The 26,420-nt window shown below is 49.0% G+C and overlaps 3 protein-coding genes across 3 annotated transcripts; 1 reads left to right on the top strand and 2 right to left on the bottom strand.

Moving 5' to 3' along the window:
- Positions 1-545: 545 nt before the first annotated feature.
- On the bottom strand, positions 546-5,472 carry MRPL27 (mitochondrial ribosomal protein L27). Its single transcript, XM_019730943.2, has 4 exons — positions 5,389-5,472; positions 3,111-3,242; positions 2,620-2,687; positions 546-957 (listed from the first exon to the last, which is right to left on the bottom strand). The coding sequence occupies exons 1-4, from the start codon at positions 5,426-5,428 to the stop codon at positions 751-753; spliced, it is 447 nt and encodes a 148-aa protein (XP_019586502.1). The 5' UTR covers positions 5,429-5,472; the 3' UTR covers positions 546-750.
- On the top strand, positions 5,426-10,975 carry EME1 (essential meiotic structure-specific endonuclease 1). The gene is made up of 9 exons (XM_019730940.2): positions 5,426-5,535; positions 6,803-7,596; positions 7,677-7,804; positions 8,085-8,174; positions 8,267-8,388; positions 8,585-8,711; positions 8,933-9,048; positions 9,824-10,013; positions 10,274-10,975. The coding sequence occupies exons 2-9, from the start codon at positions 6,828-6,830 to the stop codon at positions 10,448-10,450; spliced, it is 1,719 nt and encodes a 572-aa protein (XP_019586499.2). The 5' UTR covers positions 5,426-5,535; positions 6,803-6,827; the 3' UTR covers positions 10,451-10,975.
- On the bottom strand, positions 10,729-24,173 carry LRRC59 (leucine rich repeat containing 59). Its single transcript, XM_019730942.2, has 7 exons — positions 23,830-24,173; positions 22,036-22,095; positions 20,216-20,374; positions 19,883-19,987; positions 16,417-16,489; positions 14,143-14,316; positions 10,729-12,715 (listed from the first exon to the last, which is right to left on the bottom strand). Exons 1-7 carry the CDS (start codon positions 23,932-23,934, stop codon positions 12,471-12,473), a joined length of 921 nt encoding a protein of 306 aa, XP_019586501.1. The 5' UTR covers positions 23,935-24,173; the 3' UTR covers positions 10,729-12,470.
- Between the last annotated feature and the right edge of the window lie 2,247 nt (positions 24,174-26,420).

Raw genomic sequence — 26,420 nt, 5'->3', positions numbered from 1 at the left:
AAGCCAGACTTTTTGCTGCTGCTTATGGTTTGAGAAAAACCAAGAACCACAAAAGAACGTGAGCTTGTGTCTCTCCAGGCGAGCGGGAAGAAGCCCATTTGTCACCCACTCTGCCCATCACTGGAAGGAGCTCAGTGTTCCAGGGCAGATGGGACCTCTCTGCTCGGGACCTGCAGAGGCAGGGAGGGGTCCGCCATGTGGTCATTTCTGGGGCTGCTGCCCCAGCTCCCTCCAAATATGGCTCCAGGAAAGGAATATGACCCATTGCTTTCTCTGTTGGCCCTTCCCACCTACTCCTCCCAGGGCCCAGCCCAAGTTCTGTAGGATCCAGGAGGGGAAACAGCAGCGATGCCCTTAAACACCAGCTCTCCCCTTCCGTCCCCTCTGGGGGATGGTGCTAAAGCAATCCCCTCCTCTGAGTCTCCTCTTGTCATTTCGTCACTCTGACAGGCCTCTTTCCTTCTTGGTGTGCACTAGAGAACACGCAGAAAGACCAACAAATCAGTAAGCGGCTCCTTCCAGGTTTGTCCCCAAACAGCACAGACTCACGACTCCAGCTCACTTTATTTTTGGCCCCAGGTCAGATCTCCCAGAGGGTTTCCCAGCCAGTCACTTCAGAGCCTCCTGCAGTTGTCAGGAAGCAGGCTTCTTCCTCAGGAGGCCTTGTCATCACCCCGACCCCTGACTTCTGGTACCACCTGCTCCTGTTACCTCGGCTCCAGTCTCTGTCCAGTGGCCTCCACCAGGAGCTCAAAGCATAGCTACCAGCTTGAAGGAGCCCTCAGGCTTGGCAGGAACCACGTGGACAAAAGTCTTGTAGAGCACAGCACCCTTGGGCAGCCTGGTGACCAGATCCACAGCCTCCGAGTCGCTGGGGTTGGGCACGTAGACCTCTTTAGTGAAGCGGACGACCCCCTCCTCCAGAGCGTACAGATACTTCTTCTTCCCCAGCCCCACCTGCAACACACAGACCTGCTCAGCGGCAGGGAAAGCCCAGGTGGTCCATCCTGTGGCTGCAGGACAGACTTCTCACAAGAAGTCAGGTCCTGGGACCAAAGGGGAGGAGTCAGAGAGCCCATCTCGGATTCCCTTTCCCAATGCTCGGTACTGCCTTGCCTGCTACTTTACTGACTCCATGGCAGAGGAGGAAAAGAAAACCACCACCAATCCGGTTGGTTGCTCAGTCCCCAAGGGCTGTCACCTGAACCCGTGTCTGGCCAGAAGCCACACCAGACAGTTCCCCAAACCAGGCCTAAGAAAATGCCCCTACTCACTGCCCCTGGAAGCTTGCTTCATTTCGATTTTAAAAACACTGGGGTGTCATATTAAACACAAGTTTGACATACATTTTCATTTATATAGTGATCTATCAAGATTAGGCTCTAAGGAAAGTACAGACTAAAGCTATACAGCTAATGTGTATGCTAATAAAACAACGATATTGCATAATACTTAGTGCTCACCGTGCGTCAGCTCGAAGCCCTTTTATAACACAAATATATAATAACAAAGCCCTTTTACATCCACCAACTCATTTAATTCTCACCCTGTTTAGTAGGTACTATTTCTAACTCTGTTTTTCAGACGAGCAAGGAGATCAAATAAACTGTGTGTTGTATATACGGGTTTTTTAACTGTATATATTTTAGCTTTTTTTCTTTTAAAACCTGAGATTGAATGTGTGGCGATTTTTACGCAGGCAGTCCAGCATTAGTCAATATTTCTCTGATTAAAACAATGGACTCTGGAGCCAGGATGCCTGGCTCAAATCCCAGCATTACTCCTTAACTATTGTGTGATCTGGACAAGCTACTTTACATCACTGTCTCCGTTTTTTCAGCTGCAAAATGGGTAGAATGTGAACTACTATAAAGGGAGGGTCACCTCAAGGATTAAATGAGTTAACAACCATAAAGAGTTTAGACTACCAAAAATACTGCCGAGCTCAAAACGTGTTAGCTTTTATTATTGTTGTCATTATAATTTTAGCAAGTCCCAAGAGTTAACATAGCCACATAGCCAATGTCTCAAGTTCTAAAAGATGAAGCTACTCTAACACAATCAATTCACATACAGGGTAGCGTTTCTGAAATTATCATAGGTTACGATCAGTCTTTCTGTTCCTACTACAATTGCCCAAAAAGGGGTAGGGTGTTGGGAGATTGATTACAAAGGAAACTAATATTTAAAATGATGTGAAGAGTACAGCATAGACCTGAGTTAACAAAGAACTTTCCTACTTCAGAAAGTAATTCCAACTCGCTGAGCTGAAATTCCTGCCTGGGATGGAACTAATTTCTGATGTACACACTCAAGTCTATTGTATTAAATTCAAGCTACTTCTCAGCCACCTAAGAATAACTTTATGTAAAGGAGGAATTCTTAGAAATAAAGCAAAATGAGTAAATTGCAATTAGTTTCCCAAGATTCAAAAGATATCTTAAATCACTAGGCATCTTTTCCCCAAAAAACTGGGGGTTAGAAAGAGACTCAAAAGAGCCAGGCTAATGCTTGGCATTTGGTTAGCACCCAATAAATGTAACTTTTATTATTATTACTGTGCTTAGAAGCATGGAGAGGTGGTCCTAGAAATGGGTGAGGGGGCACAGAACAACTCACATGGGCACCTGGGTGCCAGCGGAAGTGGCGCTGAGTCGCAATGATGTTGCCAGCATGAACATAGTGACCTAGAAGAGAAGTCCACAAGTGCACAGGCCCCAGTCATGGGGTAGCACAGGAAACTGCTAAGAAAACACGATGACCCTCGCTGTCCCGGTCCAAATGCGGCACACCCACCTCTAAGCCTGCCCCTGGATAAAATCAACTCCCAGATAGTCTGACACAAGCAGTCCCCTGTCCCCCACCCAGCAGCCTTCTCTCTCCAGTTGCATGCCCAAGGTTCACACTATTTGCGCTTCCTCAGGTCCCCCACCCCACCTCAGGCGCCCACTCTGCCTCAGGTCTTATCTGCCTCTTTAACCTGGAGCTAAATGCTCTGGTAAGCTAAGCACAGAGCACAGGCACTTAAATGGTTTTCCTGCCCTTCAAAGAAATGCCAAGGGCAGAGGGTAGGGTACAGTTAGGAAATGAAAGCCAAAGCACATCCGTACCCTCCATTTTCCTGAGGCCAAAGCGTTTGCCTGGTGACTTTCCACCAAGGTTTTTGGAGCTGCCACCTGTCTTCTTGGATGCATATCTGACGGCAAGAGCTGCAGCCTGAGGGGGGCTCAGCAGGGCCGTCACTGCAGAGAGAACAGAAATGTTGTCCAAACACAGAGCCTCCCAATCAGACCCCAATGGGCCATCTGCTAAGCTGCAAGGTGGCAGGGGGCAGTGGCAGGGGAGGTGAGGAAGGTATGTGAGCAGAAATGCTATTTGACTGTGTTGGTTTTCAGGGAGTGTATGGAAGTCCTTGGCCTTCTTCCACGACAGGGGACAAGTCATTCCTTGTATTGTCCAGGGTGTTGGCACTGCATGAGGTGTGTGTGGCCAGGGGATGGGAAAGGGGGCAGTGAAATATTAATGGAAAATAAAAAAGAACACCATGTGCCCTAGGTCCTGACACATTCAGTCCTGTTGAGGAGAAACAAACACCACAGAAACAGAAGCCAGCAAGAGGACACCACAGAGCTGCCTATTTCAACCTCACTCACCATCATGCATGCCCTCAGGCTCCTTGCACTGTGGAGGGGCCAGACCACAGAGCCCAGGAACAGGACACCCAGAGAGAGGCTCCCGCTTTGGCCTCACCCACCACTTTTTTAGCCATCCACCCACCCACGGCACACCAGAGACTTGTAAACAAAAGGGCAACTTCTCCTCTCCCACAGGCTCCTGGCCATTTTAGAAGGCTGGCCCCTTTCTTTAGCAAGCCCACCGAGCACAGGTCCGACCAAGAAGACTGAAACCCTGCCCTTGTTAATCTAACCTCTTTATACTCATTCCAAAGTGTTCAAGGGCATTTATTTTAAAAAGGAAAGTGACCTACTATTCATACTAAGATGGAAGCCCCTTGCTATATGACAAGCCCAGGGATGGCAGTCCTTGCCTTCAGGTCTCCAGACACAGCCATGGGTAATCAGGGCCATGCCAGGGTCTTCAGAGAAGCCGTGTGGGTCTCTGGAGCCTGTAAGTTCAGAGTCCTAAAGCCTAGGTTTCTGACGTTTTAATAACAGACTAGCTGGGGTAAAGGGCCAGAGATAAGGACTTAGAGACACAACATGTTAAATGCCCAGCACAAGGGTCTAGCAACCTTTAAACATCTATTCATTCGTTCATTCACTCACCTTTATTAAACTCAAGAACCAGGCTTTTGCCTTACTTACATTATCTCTTTCACAAATCTTTGCCCTTCACCCTACTCCCCAGCCTTCTCCTCAAAGTAAGTGATGCTACCACACATGCAGTTGCTCAGGCAGAAATCAAGGAGTCACTGCAGATCCCTTCCCTGTGCTCACTTCATATATCCAGTTCACCAGCAAGCTCTGTGGATTCTATTTCCAAAACAGATCTCAAATCCATGCATTTGTCTCCAAGTTCACGGGCACTACTAACATCTTGGCTAAATCATCTCATGAGGGCTACTACTCCAGCTTCCCATCTGGTTTCCTCATTTCCACTACTACCCCCCACCCCCACCCTTTAAATTCATATAAGAGCAACAGTTTGCTTCTCGAAATTTAAAATTGAGTGAAGTCACTGTCTTGCCCCTCGCTTTTACAGGGCTAAGCTTCCTGTTATCCTCCAGGTCTTAATTTAGATGTTACCCCCCCCCCCCATCTCACCCCAGGCTTCCCTGACCATCGAACCTAAAAAGACACACACACACACACACACACACACACACACACACACACACACGCTTTCTTTCACAGCACCTGTCACAATGTATAACCCATTTTATTTATGTGCTCATTTATTGGCTTATCCACTAGAGAGAGCCGTTCAGGGTCTAGAGATCGTCTTCTCTGCTGAGATCGTCAAAGGGTCTTGCACAAAGTAAAATCTCAATCTGCTGAAGGAACAGACCAACTTTTCAGCTCCAGTGTGCCAATGTTAGCAACCCATCCTTATAGATGAAAGAATCATCCGAACAAACCCAGGCAGGGGAAGCGGCGAGCCTACTTCATCAACCGCTAGGGAAGCTATACTTGCACGCCAAGCACGGGGACACGTGTTCCTCGACCAACCATCCAGGGATCGGCGCCCTACATGTGTCACGTGATCAGCGACAGCCATCCGTCAAACCTCGTGCGCCCTGCACACTGTCCCCCACGTCCCGCACCCAGGGTCCTCCACAGGGAGCGGCCTCCACTCCACCCCCACGCTCCCCGCAACGTCTCCACTCCTCCTCCACCCCTCCCCCACAACGCCACAGCGTCCCGTTACCAGCTGCCCGCGACCTCAGCACCAGCGCCCCCAACGCCATATTTGCCGTAACTCACTTCCGGTCTGAGAAAGCTTCTGCTTCCGCTGCCGGGCGATCTACTTCCAGGTCATGCGTGGCAGTTGAAAGAGTAGCGGGAAAAGTTGCAGGTGAGCGAGCGACCCCGGTGCGGGTGTGGGCGCGGGTGTGGGCAGGGCTTTTCTCCTGAGCACCGCTCCTCAGGGGCTCGGTGGCCTGGGTGTCCGGTGCCTTTGCTGCGGGGTGAGGACGAACTGACGGACGTGCCTGTCCCACTCCCTCATTTGGCAGGAGTCTACCGAGGTCCAGCGAGGGCACAGATGCGATCCCTCCCTAGTCATTCAGCTTAGTTTGCAGAGCTCTTACCTGGTGCCAGATACTATACTAAGGGCTGTAGATGCATTTCTTTTACTTCTCACAACCCTATAAAGTAGGTGTTGTTATCTCTGTTTTACTAAAGAAGAAAGCGAGGCCTAGAAAGGTTACATGGCACATCCTGGGTCACACCCAGTGATAGTAAATATTTGCTCAAAAAATGACTCTTGCACCTTACCCAGCAGTTGCACTCCTAGGATATAGGCAAGAGAATTGAAAACATGTCCACACAAAAACTTGTACATGAATGTTCAATGGCAGCATTATTCAGAATAGTCAAAAGGAAACAAACCAAATGTCCATCAAGCGATAAAAGGGTAAACAAAATAGCATATCTATACAGCGGAATATCATTTAGCCATAAAAAACAATGAAGTATTGAAAGATGTTATAACATAAATGTACCTTGAAAACATTATGCTAAGTGAAAGAAGCCAGTCACAAAAGACCACATATTGTATGATTCCATTTATATTAAATATCTGGAATAGGCAAATCTATAGAGACAAGTAGGTTTGTGGTTGCCAAGGGCTGGGGGGAGGGGAAAATGGACGGATTGCTTAATGGCTTTGGGATTTCTTTTTGGGGTAATGAAAATATTCTGGAATTAGTAGTGATGGTCTCACAACCTTGTGAATATACAATGAACTGTACACTTTAAGAGGATGAATTTTATGGTATGTGAATAGCTCAATTTTTTCAAAAAGGGTGACTTTTGTCATCTCCATTTCAAAAGCAAAGATCAATGGGGGGGAGAGGGGAGTCTTGTTACTACCCTATTAATATTTTGTATTAGTAACCCCCACTTCGCTTCTATCTCATCTTGACCTGGAAAGTATTTGAGGAGTGTTCCTGTTAGACCACAGGTATAGCTGTTCTGAGTTCCATACTGAATGTGTTGGGGCCATGTCCTATTTCTCTTTCTCTGTGCCATGTTTATCTCCATAAGACCTGGCCACAGAACACATCTAGTGGACTGAATTGAATGCTACAGTCTGTGTCTCATCTTTCTTTCTGTTTTAGGGAATTAATTTGATGGTACGTGTTGATGGCTCTAAAGAAGTCCTCCCTCTCACTGGAATCCGGTGAGAGTGATTCTGAGTTGCTGCCAGTATTTGCCTTTCTCAAGAAGGAACCATCTTCAACAAAGAGAGAGAAGATTGTAGTGGTTGACACCTCAGATTCTGAAGCCTCTTGTCCTCCATCTCCAACGTTGAAAGATCCACCACGTGTCCCAGACACAGCTGAAACTGTTACAGAAACACAGCCAGTCAGAGTGCTAAGCAGTGCAAGTGAAGATGAGGAGGAACTTATTCCCCTGGCTGAGAGGCTCACATGTAAGTTTTTGACACACAAGCAGCTGAGCCCTGAGGCCTCTAGCTTCCCAGTTAAAAGAGTTTGGAATCATCAGAATAATGAAGGAGCATCATGTGATTGGAAAACGCAGCCCTTTCCAAAGATTCCTGATGTTCCCCTCCATGACATCACAGAGAGGTGTGCATCAAATAACAAGGACCCTGTGGCAGACAATCGATGCCATCAGCTTCCAGGCTACCAAGCTCCCTGCCCTGTCCAGAGCAACAGCTCGACAGGAACCAAAACAAATGCTGACATGCCCCTGCCTCAGAAGAGAACCAAGCATAATCAGAAGGTCCAGAGGAGAGGCTCTCAGGGATGCCAGCTGTGGGGACGAGCAAGCCAGAAGGAAGGCGCCCCGCGACAACAGGAAAGGAAGAAGGCCACAGCGCTGGTTAACAGGCCGAAAGCCCAGAGGCTGGAGGAGTGCTTAAAACACATCGTCGTGTTGCTGGATCCAGGTCCTTGCATCTGCCTTCACCCTGTGCGGCGGTCTGTTTTCTGGGCCGCCCACTGACCGCCCCTTTCCCATCTGTTGCAGTGCTTTTACAGATGGAAGGTGGGGGCCAGCTCCTGGGAGCACTGCAGGCCATGGAGTGCTGCTGTGTCATTGAGGCGCAGGCCGTGCCGTGCAGCATCACCTGGAGGAGAAGGGCCGGGATGGCTGAGGTAGGGGTTTTCTGGCTATGTCTCTACGCCCCCACCTCCCCCTAATATGTATGTGCGGGCCCCAGCAGGAAAGCAGCTGAACAGTTGAGGACTGGGCAGGGACAAGATCATGGGTTATTATTTCTTGCCACCATGACTTCATTCCAGAAGAAAAAGAATAATGCAAAATGGACTAGCCTGACGGGGTGAGTGTCTTCACCCAGAAGGCCTGGGTCTCTCTCGCAGGTGCTAAGCACCTGCTGAGCTGCCTCCCTCTGCTGGGTTCCGGGTCCTGGGACAGGATGGAGAGGAGAGCTGGGTGGAGGAGCCGCAGGTCTTGGTGCTGCTCCTGACAGAGGCGTTTGTGTCCATGATCTACAACTTCAAGCAGGTAGGCAGAGCCAAAGGGGTGGGTGCTGAGGCATGGGTCAGGGGCTGGCTCTGGAGAGCAAGTATTAATGTAGCTTCTGCCCCTTCATGCAGGGAAGTCTGGGCAGCAGTGAGAAAGGGAAGGAAACACTTCGGAGCTTTGTAACTGACATCACAGCAAGGACAGCAGGGAAGGCTCTGTCACTGGCGATTATGGATCAAGAGAAATGCTTCAGGTTTGGATTTGTCCTTGAGACTTAGCATCAAAAGGGGCAGTGCTTGGGCCAATAGGGGTGAAGTTATTCATCCTGGATATGAGTCCCTCTGCCAGAGCGTCCCTGCCAACCCCTGTGGGAGGCTCTCAGTCTTCTTGCATCTCTTCTGCCTCAGCTCAGCTGGAGCTGCCCCCTTTGATTTCCTCCCCTGCTCCAGTGCTCCGAAAACTCCAGGGAGAAGGAAACAGGGACTGGCAAACAGAGAACAGGCCAAGGAGAAAAAGAAGCAGAGACCGCCAGAGGCCAACACAGGACCTGTGGTGTCCAGGGTTGACATGGAGGAGGTAAAAACATGCTGTTGCCTGAAGTAGGTTTGGTACCCACTCTCATTTAACCCGATTTGCTACTGAGAAAGAGTAAAATGGCTGCCGGCCAGAACTGACTGCCTTGGTACTGAGTAGAGAGCAGGAGCCAAGGGAGCTGGGGTACAGCCTCGGTGAGCAGTGAGGGGAGAGCTTCAGAGCAGGCTCGCCACCCTTCCAGTCCATCTGCCTTTGGGTTTTAGGCATTGGTGGATCTGCAGCTACACACGCATGCCCAGGCCCGGATTGTGCAGAGCTGGAAAGAGCTGGCCGACTTCACGTGCACGTTCACAAAGGCTGTGGCTGAGGCACCCTTCAAGTGAGTGCCCTGGCGAGTCCCAGCTCCACTGCTGGGTCTTGTCCTTTACGGTGGTTCTGGTACCCAAAGATGTCCCTTTCCCCTGAACTCTGCTGTCAGTCCATTGTCTTCAAGCTTGAAGCAGGAGCAGACCTCACGCTGGGGATTCTTGGGACGAGCCCTCAAGCCCAATCCCTTTCCGATGTTCTGCTTTAGCTTATGTGTTTGTGTTTCCCAGGCTGGGTCACCAGTAGGCCAAATTACTAGGATTCATTTCATTACAGGTCAGGTCACAATGTGATAAGTTCTCATAAAATAAAACCTTTAGCTTACTTAGCTTAAGGAGTATTCAGTCAGAATTTAAAATTAATAAGACCTCAGAGACAATCCGGTCTCAGTGCCTCGTTTTATACCTGAGGGAACTGCGGCCTGAATAGACTGACCTATCCAAGCTCCTAGCAAGTTAGAAGAAACAGAATTAGACTCCACAGCCTGATAGCCAATCCGGGGTGTCTGGCCCTGTGCACTACCTCTCTGGTCAATACAGCCCAATTCAACATAAAATATTCTGGTATTTTTCTGGTACCTTCTCTTTTAGTGAAAAGGACTAATGTCATTTTTAAGGGAATCAGCAACTAGTACTGCTTGGGGTCAAAGCAAGCACTCAAATAGGCCAGATTATAACACTGTGCCCACCTTTTGAGGTCACTGGAAGAAGGGCTTTTAAGTTCCCAGTTAAGAGGACAGGTGCAGGAGAGTAACCAGTGACTCAGCTCTTCGTCTGTGCTGTTTGCAGGAAGCTCCGAGATCAAACTAGCTTCTCCTTCTGCCTCGAGAGTGACTGGGCCAGAGGGATGAAGGTGGACCGTGCTGGCAGAGGACTTGCTCAGGTCTGGAGGAGACAGATTCAGCAGCTGAACCGAGTCAGCCTGGAAATGGCCAGTGCTGTTGTGGCCACCTATCCCTCCCCGCAGCTCCTGGTCCAGGTATGCTAATCCAGGGACCATCGCCCAGTGCCCTGTGGCTTTGGTGGGTCTCCCAGATGGTTTTCACAGACACCACTGGTGAGAGCCCAAGAATGCCTTAGAGGTCAACAGAGCAGTTCTGCTAAATCCGAGTTGTTAACACTGACCCAGGTTGGGAGGATAGGTTTTTAATCCCCCAACCCCAGTTTACCACCTCCTTGTTCATGGATGAGGGATGACTGTGGATGGTACAGTATTAAGAGAACGTTTACCACTTTCAGGCTTACCGGCGCTGTTCCTCGGAGCAAGAACGCCAGAATTTGCTTGCAGACATACAGGTGCGCCGTGGGGAAGGTGTGACATCCACCTCCCGCCGTGTTGGACCAGAGCTGTCCCGGCGTATCTACCTTCAGATGACTACTCTGCAGCCAGATCTCTCTTTAGACAGTGCAGACTGATGGCTAGCCTTCACGGGCAGGATCCCACCTCACCCACCTGGGAACGTGATTACAGTGGAGAGATTGGAAGCGCCTCCTGGAGCACAAGCCTGGGTCAGGCCCACAACAGACTCTTTCCTGGGTGTTATTTGCGAAGTCTCCCTGTCAGTTGGCTGAGATACTTGCATTTATCTTCACCAGCATTCAGTGTTCCTCTCCTGGCAGAAAGCAACTGCCATGCACAATCTACCCCTACCCCTGCCCCAGCCAGCCCTCAAAACACAAAAGGAGCACAGACAGACCACTCAGACACGTATTTAATCATTGTAGAAATCCAAAAGAACCTCAGCATCAAATCTTGAGATCATGAATGAACTGCCCTCGGTGGGTTGGCTTTACAAGGCTAGATATGCTCCAGCTCCCCTCTGCCCACTGAGGCTGCCTCAGCCAGCCAGGGAACGGGGTCTGGTCACTATGCCGATTTCTGCATTCTAATCTCATTTTATATATTATGTGTTTAATTTCAATAAAGCATTTGTACCAATGGCTCTGGAGCTTAGAGGAAGACTAAAGGAATATGTAGTGATTCTGAGTGAGGTGTGGGCCTCTGCAGCAGAGCTATCCTTGGGGGAGAAGTCGTTTCTTCCAGTATCAGGACAGTTACGCATGGCAGTCCTACCTACCCAATTGAGCCACTATAGCTAAAAAAGTTGGACCCCATCCTCTTTATCTCTGAACCATGACAGGTTCTTGCTCTTCTGGGGGAGAGGCAAGGAGCTTGCAATCGGGCGATTTCAGTGAGTAAGCACCATGACATGGCCGTTTCTAATCCCTTCATTCAGCTGTTGTGAAAAGATGAGGCAGAGGAGGCCACTTGAGCAAGAAAATGCTTACTCTGGCAGACAGAATGGCAGTCCTGCCCTTAGTTGCCCCAGTCACTACAGTTCCTGCAGTTTTTAAACGCCATGATGCTACTTATTTCCCTTCACTGCATAGGGTGTAATCCTAGGTCTAGAATCAAATAATTCTAAACCTCAGTCTATGATACTCGAGTTTTCAGGATGCCTTTGAGGTAGTCACACCAACTACTAACAGAGCTGTCACAGTGTGGCTTTGCAAGGGTCTGCCTTGTTTATTGGCAGTTGGGAAGTTAATGCTCTAAAATCGAGGCAAGGAGCCTGGGCCATCCCAGTTTTACGGAAGCCACACAAGCTGGGGCAGGACTCCTCAGGAGCTGCCCGAGACCCTCGTGGCTATGAGATTTCTGTTCGTGGGCCATGGATCTGTCTACATGCAAGATTTCATACTCCAGCTGAGAGAGACTCAATTCTGTTGTGTGTTCTGTTCTCTCAGGACATAAGGCAAAATGATGGGAAGGAAAGAAGATACCAGAGTGGGAGTCCAGCTCTGCCTCAAACTAGCTGGGAGACCGACCATAAGCAAGTCATGGAAGGCCTCAATTTCCTCATCTGCGAGTGTCCTATTGGACTGGATGGTCCTGAAGTCCCTTTCAGAGCCTGAGATTTTGTATGGTCATTAAAATGAATGTCTGAGGTCTTTAAGAAAATAGGTATGCCCCTCCCCCCAATTCAGGCTAGATTTGCTGAGTATGGTGCTCCCCTAGTCCCCAATAACACACTGCCTCCTGATGTGCCCTGGCTCCCCAGGAAGGAATGAAAGAAAGGGTTTGTGACATACAAAAGTATAAATGTCAACAGCTGACCATTTAGTAGAAATGAGCCTTGCCTTTACACAGCTTTGTATAACAACTAGAAAAGGCTATGCTTGTTCCTCTCCCCACCCCCAAGCCTATTCCGTTAGGCATGCAGGTTTGTTCCTCTCCCCACCTCCTACTTCTCATTCCACCAGGGAACCCTGACTAAGGAACAAAGAAGTCCTACAAACGAGGTCTCAAGTACCAATCAGCAGCCATTTGATGATGGCAGGTAGGTCTGACCCTAAAGAGGTTGTGTCCAGCAGAACCCAATTCCATAGGAATCCAAGCTCCAAGGCTGGGAGGCAGCAGGTGTTGAGGACAAGCTCACTGCTGGGAATCGGTCTGCAGGACCCATTGGAGGATGTGGTGGCTGCGCAGACCCCGGACCGCATTGTCGTAGATGGTGTTCACACTGGTGCAGAGGGGCTGCTGCTGCAGCTCTGTCACCCGGCAAACCACCAGCCCGCCAGCCACACACAGCAGCAGCAGCAGCAGCAGCTTCAGCACAGCCCAGGACCGGGTGTGTTTCCGGGGCGGCGGCTTACGGGGCCGAGAGCCAGACTTAGATTCTGGAGGGACAGTCACAGTAGACAAAGTTCAGTCAGTGTGAGGAGACCCACACTCTCCCCACTTACACTCCTCTCCTCTAGTGAAAACTCCCCGGGCCCTGGAGACAAAACTGTGTTAAGCATATTTGAGCTCTTTAAAACTTTGCTATGCGGAGACTGCAATATAAATGCCTTCTCCTTGGATCTCAAAGGAGGACACTCGAAACTGGAACTCATTCTGGACATCTCACGTGGCCCACACAGTCCCCAGGGTCCTAAGTTCTCCTCAGTAACGACAATGATCCAGGCCCTTTGGGATCGGGGGTGGGGCTTATCAGGGGGCATCAAGCATGGGTAGTGTGCTGCCCGTTTGGGGAAATGGCTTTGAGATTTATGAATATTGTTACCATCATTATATAAGATACATAGAAAGCCTGGAAGGTAATACACCATATTGTTAACTGATTACTGCTGAGAATGGGAGATTTTAGAGGTGACTACCAATTTTTGGTGTGTGTGTGTGTGTGTGTGTGTGTGTGTGTGTGTGTGTGTAGAGAAGAGAGAGAACTTTTAAATTCTCTGCAATGAGCACATATATTACATTTATAAAAAAAAAACTTGGTTTTGAGATTTTTAGGCAAAATTTTAAAAAGCTTGACTGAGCACCCACATGCCAAGAACTACATGGTCCTGACACACAGGTTTTCTCAATCCTATCACTACCCTGTAAGGAGGTATGATGGTGCGGTCAGGCGACTGGCTCAAGGCCAGCGAAGGTGAGCAGATGGGCCACAGGCCTCCACCTCCCTCCAGAGTCCCTTCCCTCTCAGGTGCCTCTTCCTCAGGGGCACGTTTTTGGCCCAGAGAGTATACGAACTTCCCACATACATGGAGCCACATCACTACACAATTTCACTGGACATACTCAGGCAAAACACTAACGTGTTTTTTATGTAATAGGCCTCCCTGAACACAGGCCAAATGATTCCCCTGGTGTTCAGGCAGAAAGAGTGATCGGTTCCAAATTGGAAAGAAAACCACAGGCAGCGCTGGCTTTACTGAGACGGCACCGTGCACTCAAAACACGGCCAGTGTTCTTCACTAATAATGTGAAGGACATTTAAGAGTCATTGGCCCATATGCAGCCTTGGCCTTTCTCAGTGATTTCAGAATCTTAAGTCTTAGAAAAAGTGCACCTTGCTGTTCTGGGAATGCTCTCAGCCGCGTCTGACCAAAACACCTGCACATAAGCATGCGGCTCTGAGGAAATAAGCCAACTGGGCACTTGCTCCCAGCAGAGCCCCACGTTTCCTGTGAGCAACCCCTCCAAGGTACTCCAGGCCTTAGGGTTCACTGCATCTGACGAGGTGTGCAAGCTCGCTCGCTCTCCCATGCCTGAACACTGAGTCTCCCCACTGCCGGAACCTTACAGCTGAGGGAAAACTTACTCGGGGCCTGATTTGTTTCCTTCTTAGGTTTCTTCTCCTGCTCCCGCTTGGATGCTTTGAGGGCATCGTACTCCTTTCTCCGGCGCTCCTTCTCTTCTGCCTTCTCCCGCTTCCGCAGTTCCCGCTCCTGAGCCTCCTTAGCTCGTTGCTTGGCCTCCCGCTTCTTCTCAGCCTCTACAAGAAAACAGACCCCAAAATGGCTTCTCTCCCACACACCTTCCAGGTGCTTTCCCAAGTAATTAAAAGTATGGAGTCAGCCTCCTTTTTCCTATGCCACATACTCGTAGGATACATACAAGGAAACAGCTGTCTTTCTGCCCTCCCTAAAATACAATAAGCTGCTCTCAAGGTTTGCTGAATGGATTCTTATTAATGGGCTCCTAGCCACAAGCAGCAGAGAGGAGGATGCGGTAACTAGAGGGGCATAAGAAAGGCACGGGTGGTGATGAGCTCTTCTCTAAGTAGGTATGATTCAGAGGCAGAGCCACTGACAGCCTCATACAGCTCAGTCAAAGAAACAATGGACGTGCTGAGACTATGAGATTCCCATCTCCCCAAGCGAAGGAAAGGAATGTGGCATGCGGAGGGCAAGTAAGGAGAAAGTGAGCACTAAGGTTTATGGTTAGAGATGATGGAAATGTTTTCCTGAAAAAGCAAGACTAATCGTTTGTAATATGTAGACTTAACTCAGGAATCTCTGCAACACATTCCAATTTACTTCACAGCTCAAGGATGTTTACATGTGGTACCCAACTTACAAATTATTGGGTTCTAAAAATGCATTTCCAAATTAGTTATTTGGAAATCTGAAGTACATTTTTCCAAAGCCAGAATGACACAAATGGTGGTTAAATGTCCTTTTAGGGCTTAAAAGCCTATTTGAACCATATGTAGCTGAATAGTAGCTATAATTACTGTAGCTTTCCACTGTTTCTCGATGAACAAACAAGCTCCAAGTTCCAGCTGGGCACTGAGAATGCCAAGAACACACTACACTCAGCCCCAAGAGAACATGTGTCGTCAAGCGGTGACAGCAGCAGTGGTCAGAGTAAACGTGGGCATCACAGCAGCCGTGCACATATCTAAGGGACGGTCGTAACTCGACAGTCCTGATCTCCAGGACTGCCTGTAATGAGTATCACATACGTCCCTCCTCCAACCACAGGAGTCCTCCAATAAGGGGCTCAGGAGTCAGCCAGCCAGGCGACAGAGTGCCTATGGGTGCCAGGCCTTGTTCTAAGTGCTCAAGATACAGCAGTGAAGACAAGCCAGTTCTAGTACCCAAGTCATCTACTTTCTAGAGAAGGAGACACACAATAAAGTGAACAAAGAGTAAAAAAGACAGTGATGTGTGCCATAAAAGAAATAACAGAGCATGTGATGGGAATGATAGGTGGGATGGCTATTCTGGTTTGGCTGGTTCTGAAAGGGTTATGGTTAACCTAAGGCATCATTTGAACGAAGACACGAGGGATTACATGAAGGCAGCCACAGAAAAATCTGAGAGGAAAGGAAACCAAGCAAAGCCCCGAAGTGAGACTGTGCTGGGTGTGTTCAAGCCACGGCAGAGGCTCATGTGGCTGAAGGGAAGTTCATCCTCTGCCTGTGTGTGGAACAAGGCCAGAGATGCGTACAGGCCTGGGCTATGGCAGGCTTTGTCAACCATGTCACTGAGTGTGAATTTCTAAGTTCAATTGGAAGCATTAGAGGGTTGTAAGCAAATAGCAGCATACTTGACTTATGTTTTAAAAAGACCTCCCGTCTACGCTGCTGTGTAGAGAATGACTGCAGAGGGCACATGTATGGAGACAGGGCATTGTGTCAGGAGGTGCTGTGGCAGTCCACAGAATGGAGGCGTGAATACATTGGTGGCACTGGTGGTGGAGAAAGTCCCATACAGGACGTGCTGGCAGACTGGACAGAGACTAACAGAAGAAAGGAATCATGGCAGCTTCCCACTCGGGGCGTGAATGACTGCACAGACGGTGATTCCCTAGCCTGAGTGACTGCGGGGGGCTGAGGAATCTGTCTCAGCCATGCTTAATTTGAGATGCCTATTAACCCTCCAACGAGACAAGACAAGCAGTTAAACTCGACTCTGGAGCTCGGTGGAGAAGCCCGGACTGGAGAGATCCATCAGACAAAGGGGATACCGTCTACCACTCTGCTGCCCACTGCTCTTCACAACTCCTCCACGGGATTCCAGCTCCTGAAGCATGAGCACCAGCTGCGGGATAAGGAAGGGCGGGAAGATGATGAGGGATGGCCGCCTACCTCGTTCTACCTCCAGCCGCCGCTGCTTCTCTCGCTCCTGATCCGCCTGCATAGCCTTCATGTGCTGTAACACCTGCAAGGCAGAGGAGGGCGCTGGACGACTGCACGCAGTAAGCAGGCTTTACAGCTGTGTCGCTCGGGGAAGCTCAGGGGAGTCTCAAGAGACTGCTCTTCTCAGGAGCCCAGATCACCCCCGGCCCCGGAAGCAGTGCAGAGGTTAACGAGTTAATTCTCTTTGTATCCTAACTCACTGCTGAAGCTCAGTTACAGAAGAGGCATACGAGCCCAGTTCACTAAAGCTATCAGGGAAAAGGTTTGTGAACACAATGCCAACTAGTGTGTGTAAAAATCCTGCCATTTACAGTGGCTCCACGTGCACGATTTCATACACTCCTCCCAGCAAGTCTGTGATGAGCAGGGATAGCACTTCCTCCAAGACGGTTCCCTGACCTCACCTCCTCTGGCTACCTCAGGTTCTCCTCCTCCCAGTCCTGGGGAGTTTCCTTATGTAGCTCAATTATAAGACTGTGCGTTCCTAAAGATAGGGACTACTGTCCTGTCTGTAGGTGCGCACAGAGCTTAGCTAATCACAGGCACTCAATACACGTTTGATGAACAACTGACTGGATTCGCATTTCAAAAGGAAGAAAATTGAGACTCTGATCAGGTGATTTGTCCAGTTACAGGGCTAGAAAGCAGCACAGCTAGGAGTACAGGTCTTCTGAGTTCCCAGACCACAGCTGATTCCACTTACTCCTTGTGCAGAGGGGGAGAGCTCCAGGAGAAAGGGAAGGAGCCATTCTGCCCAAACGCCACATGACGCACTGGCGCCATGAGCCCCTCGAATCCTCGTCAGCTCAGTAATGGTTGACCTCTGACAAAAACAGCCACAGAGACTCTCACTGTGGGCATGGTTAGGGAGCAGGTAAAGACTTTTTTTAGGTTTGTATTTTTCACAAGCTGGTACTCCTTGGATGTAGGAGACAAGAGTGTAAGCTTGGAGCCCAACAATCCTGACTCTACCACTTACTTGCTAACAGTGTCACTTCAGCAAGTGACTTAACCTGAATTTCAGAGCCGATTTTCTCATCTGGAAAACGGAGGTAAGACTTCTCTGGCTTGTTGCAAAGATCGAATTACATGACTTGTACTGGCTGCCTAATGTCGTTCCTGGCACTATATGTGCTTCATAAATACTGCTGCTCTTTTACTCCATCTTCTTTACTGCATTAACAAGGCAGGAAAACCTAAACTATTCTAAACTACAACAGCAAATTGTCTGTTTCATTACCACACTAGACACCCTTTGGGACAGACGTATATTCAAATGTAATTATTTCACTCTGTGGAAACTTCAGACATGCACACACTCATGACAGGAGGAGCTCAGCAGAAGGCCTACAACAGCAGCTCCCTCTAAGAGCTTGGTTTGAAGCCACAAGGAACCCTGTCCTGAGTAACCCAGGAGTTGAACCTGCTGGCACCTCCCTAGAGGGAGTCAAGCTTCCTAAAAAAATGGCTGCTCAACAAGGAGTTGCAGGATCTGGCGGAAGGTCAAGCATGATGGAGACAGGCAGCCCAAGTTCAAAGTCCCTGTGTGACTCTGAACTCTGAATTTTAAATAAGCACCAACCATGCAGTTGATTTTAGGGGGTATACAGCTGGCTAAATAAAAAGCTGGGAGGTTTAAGAGACGTCCCTTTTTACCTTGGCCACAATACAGCAGGAGTTAGTTATCTGAAAACACAGCAAGTTCAGAAATGGGAGACCCCTTAGACTGTGAACCCCTGGAGAGTGGATTTTTGTGTACCTAATCCCAGCCCACAACATATAGTAAGCACTTGATGAATACTACTGAACAAATTATTTTTTTTAATTATTATTAGTTTTTAATTGGGGAACAGTGTGTTTTTCCAGGACCCATCAGCTCCAAGTCAAGTTGTTGTTTTCAATCTAGTTGTGGAGGGCGCAGTTCACTGGCCCATGTGGGAATCGAACCGGCGACCTGGGTATTATGAGCACTGCACTCTAACCAACTGAGCTAACAGGCCGCCCCTAACAAATTATTTTTAAAAGGTGCTTTACTATGTACCAGGCTGATCAGTTACTAGGACTAACCCATGCTTCCACAAGGTCAGAGCTGGTGAGACCTAAAATAACTCCTGAAGACAAGTGACCTCATTCCGACTGTTCCACGGCACTCCCCTATAATGCCTAAAGGTGCACTGCAGGAGACAGCTCTGGGGCAGCGGTGCCGGGGAGCACGACTTTCGTTACCACATCCACAGTGCTCTCTCTAGAAGGTATATGTGAGTACTAAAGGCCTTTAGATGCAATAAAAATTACTTTTATAGGTAAAAAATAGAACATCAGCAATTCCATATGGTTCAACATATTATTTGTTGAATGAATAAATGGATAAATGACAGGCGTGTGCACAAGGAGGGTTTCTCATGTCAGATATGAAGTAATTCGTACTTCCCAGGGTTATGAGGATTATGAGATGAAACACGTAAAGCATGTAGGACAAAGGGAGAGTAGTAAGTGGTAGCTACTGTTGGTCTTCCGGAACTGACATCACTCCTAAAGCACCAAGTTTTCAAAACAGGATTTCATTGATCACCTGTACTGTTCTCACTTAAGGGCAAACTGTTGCCTTGGTTACACGGTTGCCTTGACTTTGTTCTTGGATTCTTATAACAATGGGTGACAGATGGTGAGACTATCTAAGAAGCCCTCAGCTACCAATAAGGCCAGTACTCTTGCGATTCTATATAGAGACCCATTATACACACATTTCACTAACATTAATTCTAGCATTTACAGTTAAGTCCTTTTTGTCCACCATGCCCCCTAAACATAGCCACGTAAGGCATCTGGTGTTCAGCTGAAGCAGCAGCAATCTGTTCTAAAGCTGGGGCGGGGCGGGGGATAACTATAGTTGGAGTTTTTGAGAGATGGGTACATGCTGTTCTTAAGAGCAATGTAAGGCGTCTTCAAGGTTATTGGCAATGTTTGCCTTCCATGCAGACTTTATTTCCTCACTATATTAGATGACTTGACAAGTCAAATGCCAGATCTGCAAAGGATGTGTCTGTTTATAGCTATAAACTCACAAAAATCAACAACACCTTTAATATCAAAATTCTTACAATAACTGAGAGTCAGAAAGGCCACAGCCCCTAATCCTCTTGTCCCATTCAAACAACAGTTGACAATGAAATTTTGGATTGTGAAAGGTCCTGGTTTCATAAGAAGTCCTGCAGTAGAGTAGACAGTATTATTCCACTACTTGTAAACACAGAAACAAAGGTCCCTATGCTTGCCAGGCTCATGGTAGACCTATGTCACTGAGATCTTAGTGCTTTAATCAACACACATCTATGGGTACTGCGAAGGAAAACAAGAGGCAGAGGTAAGTCCCAGGGGAGTATGTAAAGGCGACCTCGGGGAGCTTCATGCTTACCTTGTTGGCACACTGCTTACACTGCTTCTCATCCAAGCAATCCCCTGCCACTTTGGCCAGGACAGGATCCAGGGGGTTATCCTTCAGGTCCAGCCACTTCAGGCTCTAAAGAGATGCGGCAGAAAAATTGACCAAGCCTGAGTTCACACACAGAGTCCCTCAAAGTGGAACAAAATGAGCAGGAAGAGAGCCCCTGTGTCCCAGCTGCAGGGAAAGCCATTTAGCAACACCAACAAGGTCATATTTCGGTCAGCCTTTCTCAAAGCGACGGTCCCTTGGTCCCTGAGCCCTTTGCTACACCTGGCTATGACACATTGGTTCATGAATTATTACCTTGAGCTGAGCGAAGCTGACAGGCAGGGTGACTAGCCTGTTGTTGAGAAGATCTAGGTGCTGGAGGTTGACCAGACGGCCAAAGTCAGCCGGCAACTGCTGCAGTTTGTTCTTACTCAGGTCCAGCTTCACCAGGTGTGTGAGGCCACAGAACTCCGACTAGGACCCAAAGAGAGAACAGTTACGTCTTAGGCTCACACACTTTGATGGAACAGTCCAGGAGCCCTCAAGGCAGAGGCTCCTATGTGGAAATCCTGACTCTACTTCTTACGAGCTATTCTACCTCGAATGAAAATGGATATAACAAGCATCACGCCGGGTGGTTAAGTAGTGCGATGTGTATGCAAAAGGCTGAGCACAAAGTAGGCACAAAGTAAGTGTGGGTTCCTTCACCCTCAGTTCTCCCTCCAACCCACTCTCCACATTGCTACCCATTCTGTCCTCCCACAGCAACCTACATTCACCTTTCACAGGTGCTGTCAAAACATAGTGAGACCATCCATTTCCCTAATATCAAGTGTCCCTTGAATCCCCAGTGTAATTCTCTTTTGTTCTTTGCAGCACTTAACACAGTACTTAGCACAGGTACTCCATGAGTGTTCTCTGAATGCCTGAATGGGCTGGGGTCCATCCTACTCATATCTTGGCTCTTCTTCAGTACAGTTCAAAACATCCCTCTTGTTATTAAGTCTTTGCTCAGCACCCATCTGAAGTGATGCTTCAACCTCCGCTAATGAAGCACTGTCTGTGTTCTCGGGGACTTGTAAATGCCAGTGGACCGGCACTGCAGATGAAGTCAAGACAACTGAACAAACAGACTGAAAAGTGCACTTGGGGGCGCTGAGTGACTGTCTAAGTGTCAGGTGTCAAAGCAGGTGTCAGGCTGCAAGAAATTGCTGCCCTTCTTTAATTAGACACAAAATACTTCCTAGAAAAAGTGGGATCTCAAATGCTTTTTTCAGCGTTAGAAATGGTTCTTGATGAGCTGCAGCAAGATACTACAATGAATGAGGTCCAGGAGAATACTGAGAGGGGAATGGACTAACGATCCAGCGAAGAAACTGCCAACTTCTGAGACTCAATCCTTAAGCCACAGTCCAGTAGAGAATGGCAAGGAGTGACCTGGCCTGGGTAACGGATGGGAAAGGCAACAATGACAACAAACTTAGGCCTGACAATGAAGGAGCACTGCTATGCTATGGAGGAGAGAGTAGCCATTACCCAGGAGACTATGAGGGGGCTGAACGACACCAGCACCAACACAGGTGAAGCAACAGGGGGATTGGGAGAAGTTGTGCAAGAGGATTTGACCATAGATTGGATGTGCTGAACAAAAAAAGTATCTCAAGTAATTAAATATTAGGAGGATTATGATACAGTAGTCCTATAAAACCACACTTTTTCCTGTTCCCCAGCAAACTATGTACAAGGAGGTTTATAAACAGCTTATCCCTGAAATGAGAGCAATTTCCGAAGGTTTCCAGTCTCCTCTATACAATAGAGAAGTACTATTTTTCAAAGTAATAAAATAAGGGAGAAAAAAAGATGAGCCTAGTTAGTGACTCAGCCAGCATCCTGCTGACTTGAGTTTTCTGTGGCCTGACTTTCTCACTGTTCTAGGAAAGCAAGAGGCCCCTACCTTGCTTTCCATCCCACTGAGACCACCCAACTCTACCCCACTCCACTCCCAACACACTCAGACTTAGCTGAAGCTCGCTTGCAGACCTATTCTGAAATTATGCCTTATAACACAACTCCCCCAAACAGGAAGGAGAAGCATCAGGGCTCTAGAAGGAATTGTGCTTGCTTGCCAATCTTACCGGTAGAGTATTCAGTTTATTGCAGGACAGATCCAATATGGTGGCTTTTGGGAGGGCAGCCTAGGAAAGAGAATGAGAACAAAATGTCAAACCAACACATGGAACGATTCAGTGGCATCTGCTAAGGAAGCATTTTCTAGCTCCCATTATTAGGAAAAGACTTTGAAAAAAAAAAAAGCACTCAAGTATAATGTTCCTAGGGATAGAAGACAAAATGAGCCAGTCAACCCAACCTAGGGAAGAATGCAGAGTAGGGGTTTGGCTACAGAACATCCAAGAATTTCTTAGAAATTCTGCCTTCTAATGTTTTCTCCAGTACCCCTCTGTTTTAGATTTTAGGGCAGGGACTGTTTTTAACATAGCTCTGCAATTTCCATATGCCCCAGTTCAGGCTTTCCAGGCACTTTATACACATGTGTTTGCAGATTCATTCATTCATGAATGAGTAAATGAGTGAATATCAGAGTGAAAACAAGGCCCTCACTGCCCATCTCCATTTCCCCCTGAGGTTCAGGACTGGAGAGGCTCAGCCAAACTGCCCCTTCTTTTTCCACAGGGGCAATATTGTGCTGACCAGATGCCTGGAGCAAACGGCGTCACACAGCAGTCCTAAGGCTGGGAGGAAACAAGGCTGGCCATCTTCCTGGGGTGGAGAAGAAGCCAAATATTCATTTAAGGACCCAGGGCCAACCTACACTTGCCAATTGTCAGACATTCCCAAGAATGAACTTTGTCCACCTAAAAACGTTTTAGATATTACAGTGGGAAGAACGCCATGATAATAGCTACACGCACCAGCATTTGCTACCTGCCAAGTACTTTACATTACAATCTTATTGAATCCTCACAACCCTATAAGATGGGAACTATTATCATCCACTATTTCATCAACGAGGAAATATAGGCATAAAGGTTAACTAGCTTGCCAAGGGCACTCAGCTATTAAGCAACAGAGCTGAGATATGAACTGGGAGTCCCTCGCTAACCTCCACACTACACAACCAAGGAGGAGGGAAGACTGGGCCAAGTGCCAAAAGAAATGAGGAAAGGGCACGTCATCCAAAGTAAGGCCAGCAGGGAGGGTGAAGGCCTGGGTGGGGAACCAGGTGGGAAAAGCAAGGATGTACGACCTTACTCCACTTTGGCAACAACTAGCTGTGTAATCTCCCAGGGGCCTCGGGCCTCAGTTTCTTGGGTGGGAGTGTGGGAGTAGGGGGTTAGAAAGGTGGGCCTCAGTGGCGTGGGATTCCTGCCAGTTTCAGAGCAGTAGGCAAGAGACCTTGCCACCCAACCAGTAAGACTTCACCTTCTTCAAGAATGACGCCTCAGGGATGGAGCGGTCACCTAGGTTTGCCAGCTTCCTAGAAAACCCCTGTTCCGGGCCACACCCTGGTCTACCTGGAGGCCTACTTCTCAGACCTAGTCATTCATTCATTTGTTCATTCATTCTCCGAAGCATCCAGCAACCGCTCCGTGGGTACCTACTTGGGATCGGGCATGCAGCTGAGCGCTGTGAAAGCCCCCCAAATGCAAGGTGGGGCGATTCACTCTTGACCCGTAAAAATCCCATGGCCGGTCAAGCAGTTCCCCCCATCTTCTGGAACTGTGCCAAAATGACACGTGTACATCCCAGGAAGAACACTGGGGCCGGACAAGGCCTCCCCAGGGACTCAGTCCCATTCTCCCCGCCTTCTTTTAAGACGTGGAAACTGAGGTATGGGGAAAGAAGGTGGTCCACGCAAGGGCTAGCGCCAGTCGCCAGTGGGCGCCTGGGCCTCGCGGGACTGTACTGACCAGCTCCTTGACCGGGACCTCATTCAGGTCGCTGAGGCTCAGGTCTAGCTCGTTGCCGTCCAGCTTGTCGCGGAGGTTCCCGCCCTTGCTACCGGCCTTGGTCATGGTGACGCCGGCTAAGCAGGTCCCAGCTCCGGGGCTCCGACGGGCAGGAGAAGGCCTGAGAAACCGCTCGTGGGCTCAGCGGACTCGCACCCAACCGACAACACCTTCGTCCTCCGCCGCCGCAGGTGCGAGACCGTCACCGCCCGTCCGCCCGCCGGCCGCACTCGGATCCCCGCGCCCAGCTCCCACCGGTGCCGCCGCGACGACGACCACTTCCGTGTCCACGTCACCTTCCGCGGTCACTGAGACGGGCTGGGCCAGAGCGGCCCGAGCAGGTGTCGGAGCGCCCTCTGGCGCCGAGGATTGCGCACTGCAGTCGTTGCCAACACCAGACGGGTGGAGTTCAAAGCTCCAAGTTCAGCTGCGAGCGGGGCAGCTGCGTTCCCTAGTGACATAAGGGGCACTCCCACAGGCATCGTCACTGCAGTGCGAAGAGGCTAACGGGCACGGAATTGGGGGCCAGAAGACCTGAGTTGCATCTGTCATGCAGGATCTCTGGTCCCACTCCCCGCACAAGAACGCAGGATATGGTGAGGCCAAAAAGGAAAGCCAAGGGAGCCATGGATAGGGGGTTCATACCCCTATAGTCTCGCTGGTGGCAGAGTGGGGGATACAGTAAGCAGGCTCCATACTATCTGCAATCCACAGTCAGCTTGCTAACTGCTCGTGCTAGCCGCAATCCGCCGTCCACTTCTCGGCCAACCAACCCCTTGCTAACTGCAATCTGCGCTTGCTAGCTCAGCCACGTTTGTTATATCAGTGGTCAATGGCTAACTGGTGACAGCTGGTGGCCATCCACTACCCAAGCCAGCACCTTTCCACGTGAGGCCGAAAGCCTGGAAACTGCTCTCTGGGACTCTGTCTCCACAGCATCCAAAACTGACCTCATGAGATCACCCTCATTCCCCTGGGTTCTGAGCCGAAACTGCATGTCCTTCAAAATTGCTTCCTGTCCTCTAGTTAACAATCCCCAAATCTTCATCCAGAAAACTTAACCTCTGAATCTCTCTTATCTTCTCCTCACACCCCTCTCCCCTGCCCCAGGCTGCCATCAACTCGTGCTTGGAATTATTCTGAGTCTCTCTTCCTCCTATCCACCTCTACCCAGGTGCCCAGGTGATGTTTCTAAAAATCTAGCCAACTCTCTCCTCCACTTAAAACCCTTCAAACCTCCAGCTACCTCTAGGATGTAGATCACTCTCCTTTCTGTACCAAGCCCTGCCGGCTTCTGCAGCCTCCTCACAAGCCCCAGTACCTGCCTGGGATGCTGTGTAGGTCTTCAGTAGGTGGCCTCCTCACCTTTCCCTCTCTGGAATGGCCCTGCCTTCTCCCAGCACCTCTGCTTAGCTAATTCTTGGTCCTTCATAAAATTTCCCCTGACAATGGTGAACCCCAGACTGAGGTAGGGGTTCCTCCCTCAGGGGATCTGATATGCCCTGTGTGCTACCTTATTATCAGAGGTGGTAGAATTTGGTGGCTAAGGTGGGGCCTCTGGTACTGGACCAATTGAGTATTAAGCCTGCCTCTGCCTCTTGCTATTTATGAAACCTTAAGTAATCACCATGCCATATTTATGGATACATGAGAAATAGGCATAATAATGGTACCTAGCTGATAAGAGTTTGGGGAGGACTGTGGGGAGAGAGCCCCAGAAAGCAGTTTCTAGGCTCTTGGCCTCACATAGAAAGGTGCTGGCTCAGGTAGTAAATAGCCATCAACTGTGATTGGATGGCCATCAGCTGTGGCTAGTTGGCCATCAGCTGTAACCAGTGAGCCATTGGCCACTAGTATAACTGCTGTGGCTACACTAGCAGAAAATGGGGGCTAGCAAGAAGATGGTGGCTGAGCTAGCAAGAGCGGATTGCAGTTAGTACGGTGGATTGCAGCAACTAAGTGAGGTTGGTTGGCAGAGAGAAGTAGTTGTGGATAGTGTGGCTCCTGCCTCCTGTGTCTCCAACCCAGCCACCAGAGAGAATATAGTGGTATGACTCTCCTATCTATGGCTCCATGGGTGTTCCTGTTTGGCCTTACCATGTCCTGTGTTCTTATGTGGGAAGTGGGACCAGAGACCCCAAATGACACCCCACACGACAAGGACTGAATGAGTAAAACACAGGAAAAGCTTGCCACAGTGAATAGCACTTAGTAAATACCCAATAAATATTACCTATAATTCATAATCTGACTTGTGTTATATTTATGTGTCTGCCCTCTGCTCTGGACTGGGGGACGGGACAGGGATTTCATCTTGTATGCCCGGTGTCTGAGTGTCTGATGCATGGTAGTTGCTCATTCAGATGTCTGTTGAATGAATGAGTGAAGCACTTAACCCATTCCAAACCTCAGTTTGCTCATCTTTGAAATGGGGATATTAAGGCTTATCTCAGAGGGGAATGTGAAGGCCAAATGAAGTCAGTGCAATGGCCTACTTGTGAAACAAATCCTTGTGCACATCCCTCCAGCCCCCCGTGAGACACTGTGCTGGG

Source organism: Rhinolophus sinicus, linkage group LG15 (assembly GCF_036562045.2).
Source record: "Rhinolophus sinicus isolate RSC01 linkage group LG15, ASM3656204v1, whole genome shotgun sequence".
In the NCBI taxonomy this organism is placed as follows: Eukaryota; Metazoa; Chordata; class Mammalia; order Chiroptera; family Rhinolophidae; genus Rhinolophus; species Rhinolophus sinicus.
This window is presented reverse-complemented; position numbering and strand designations above follow the sequence as displayed.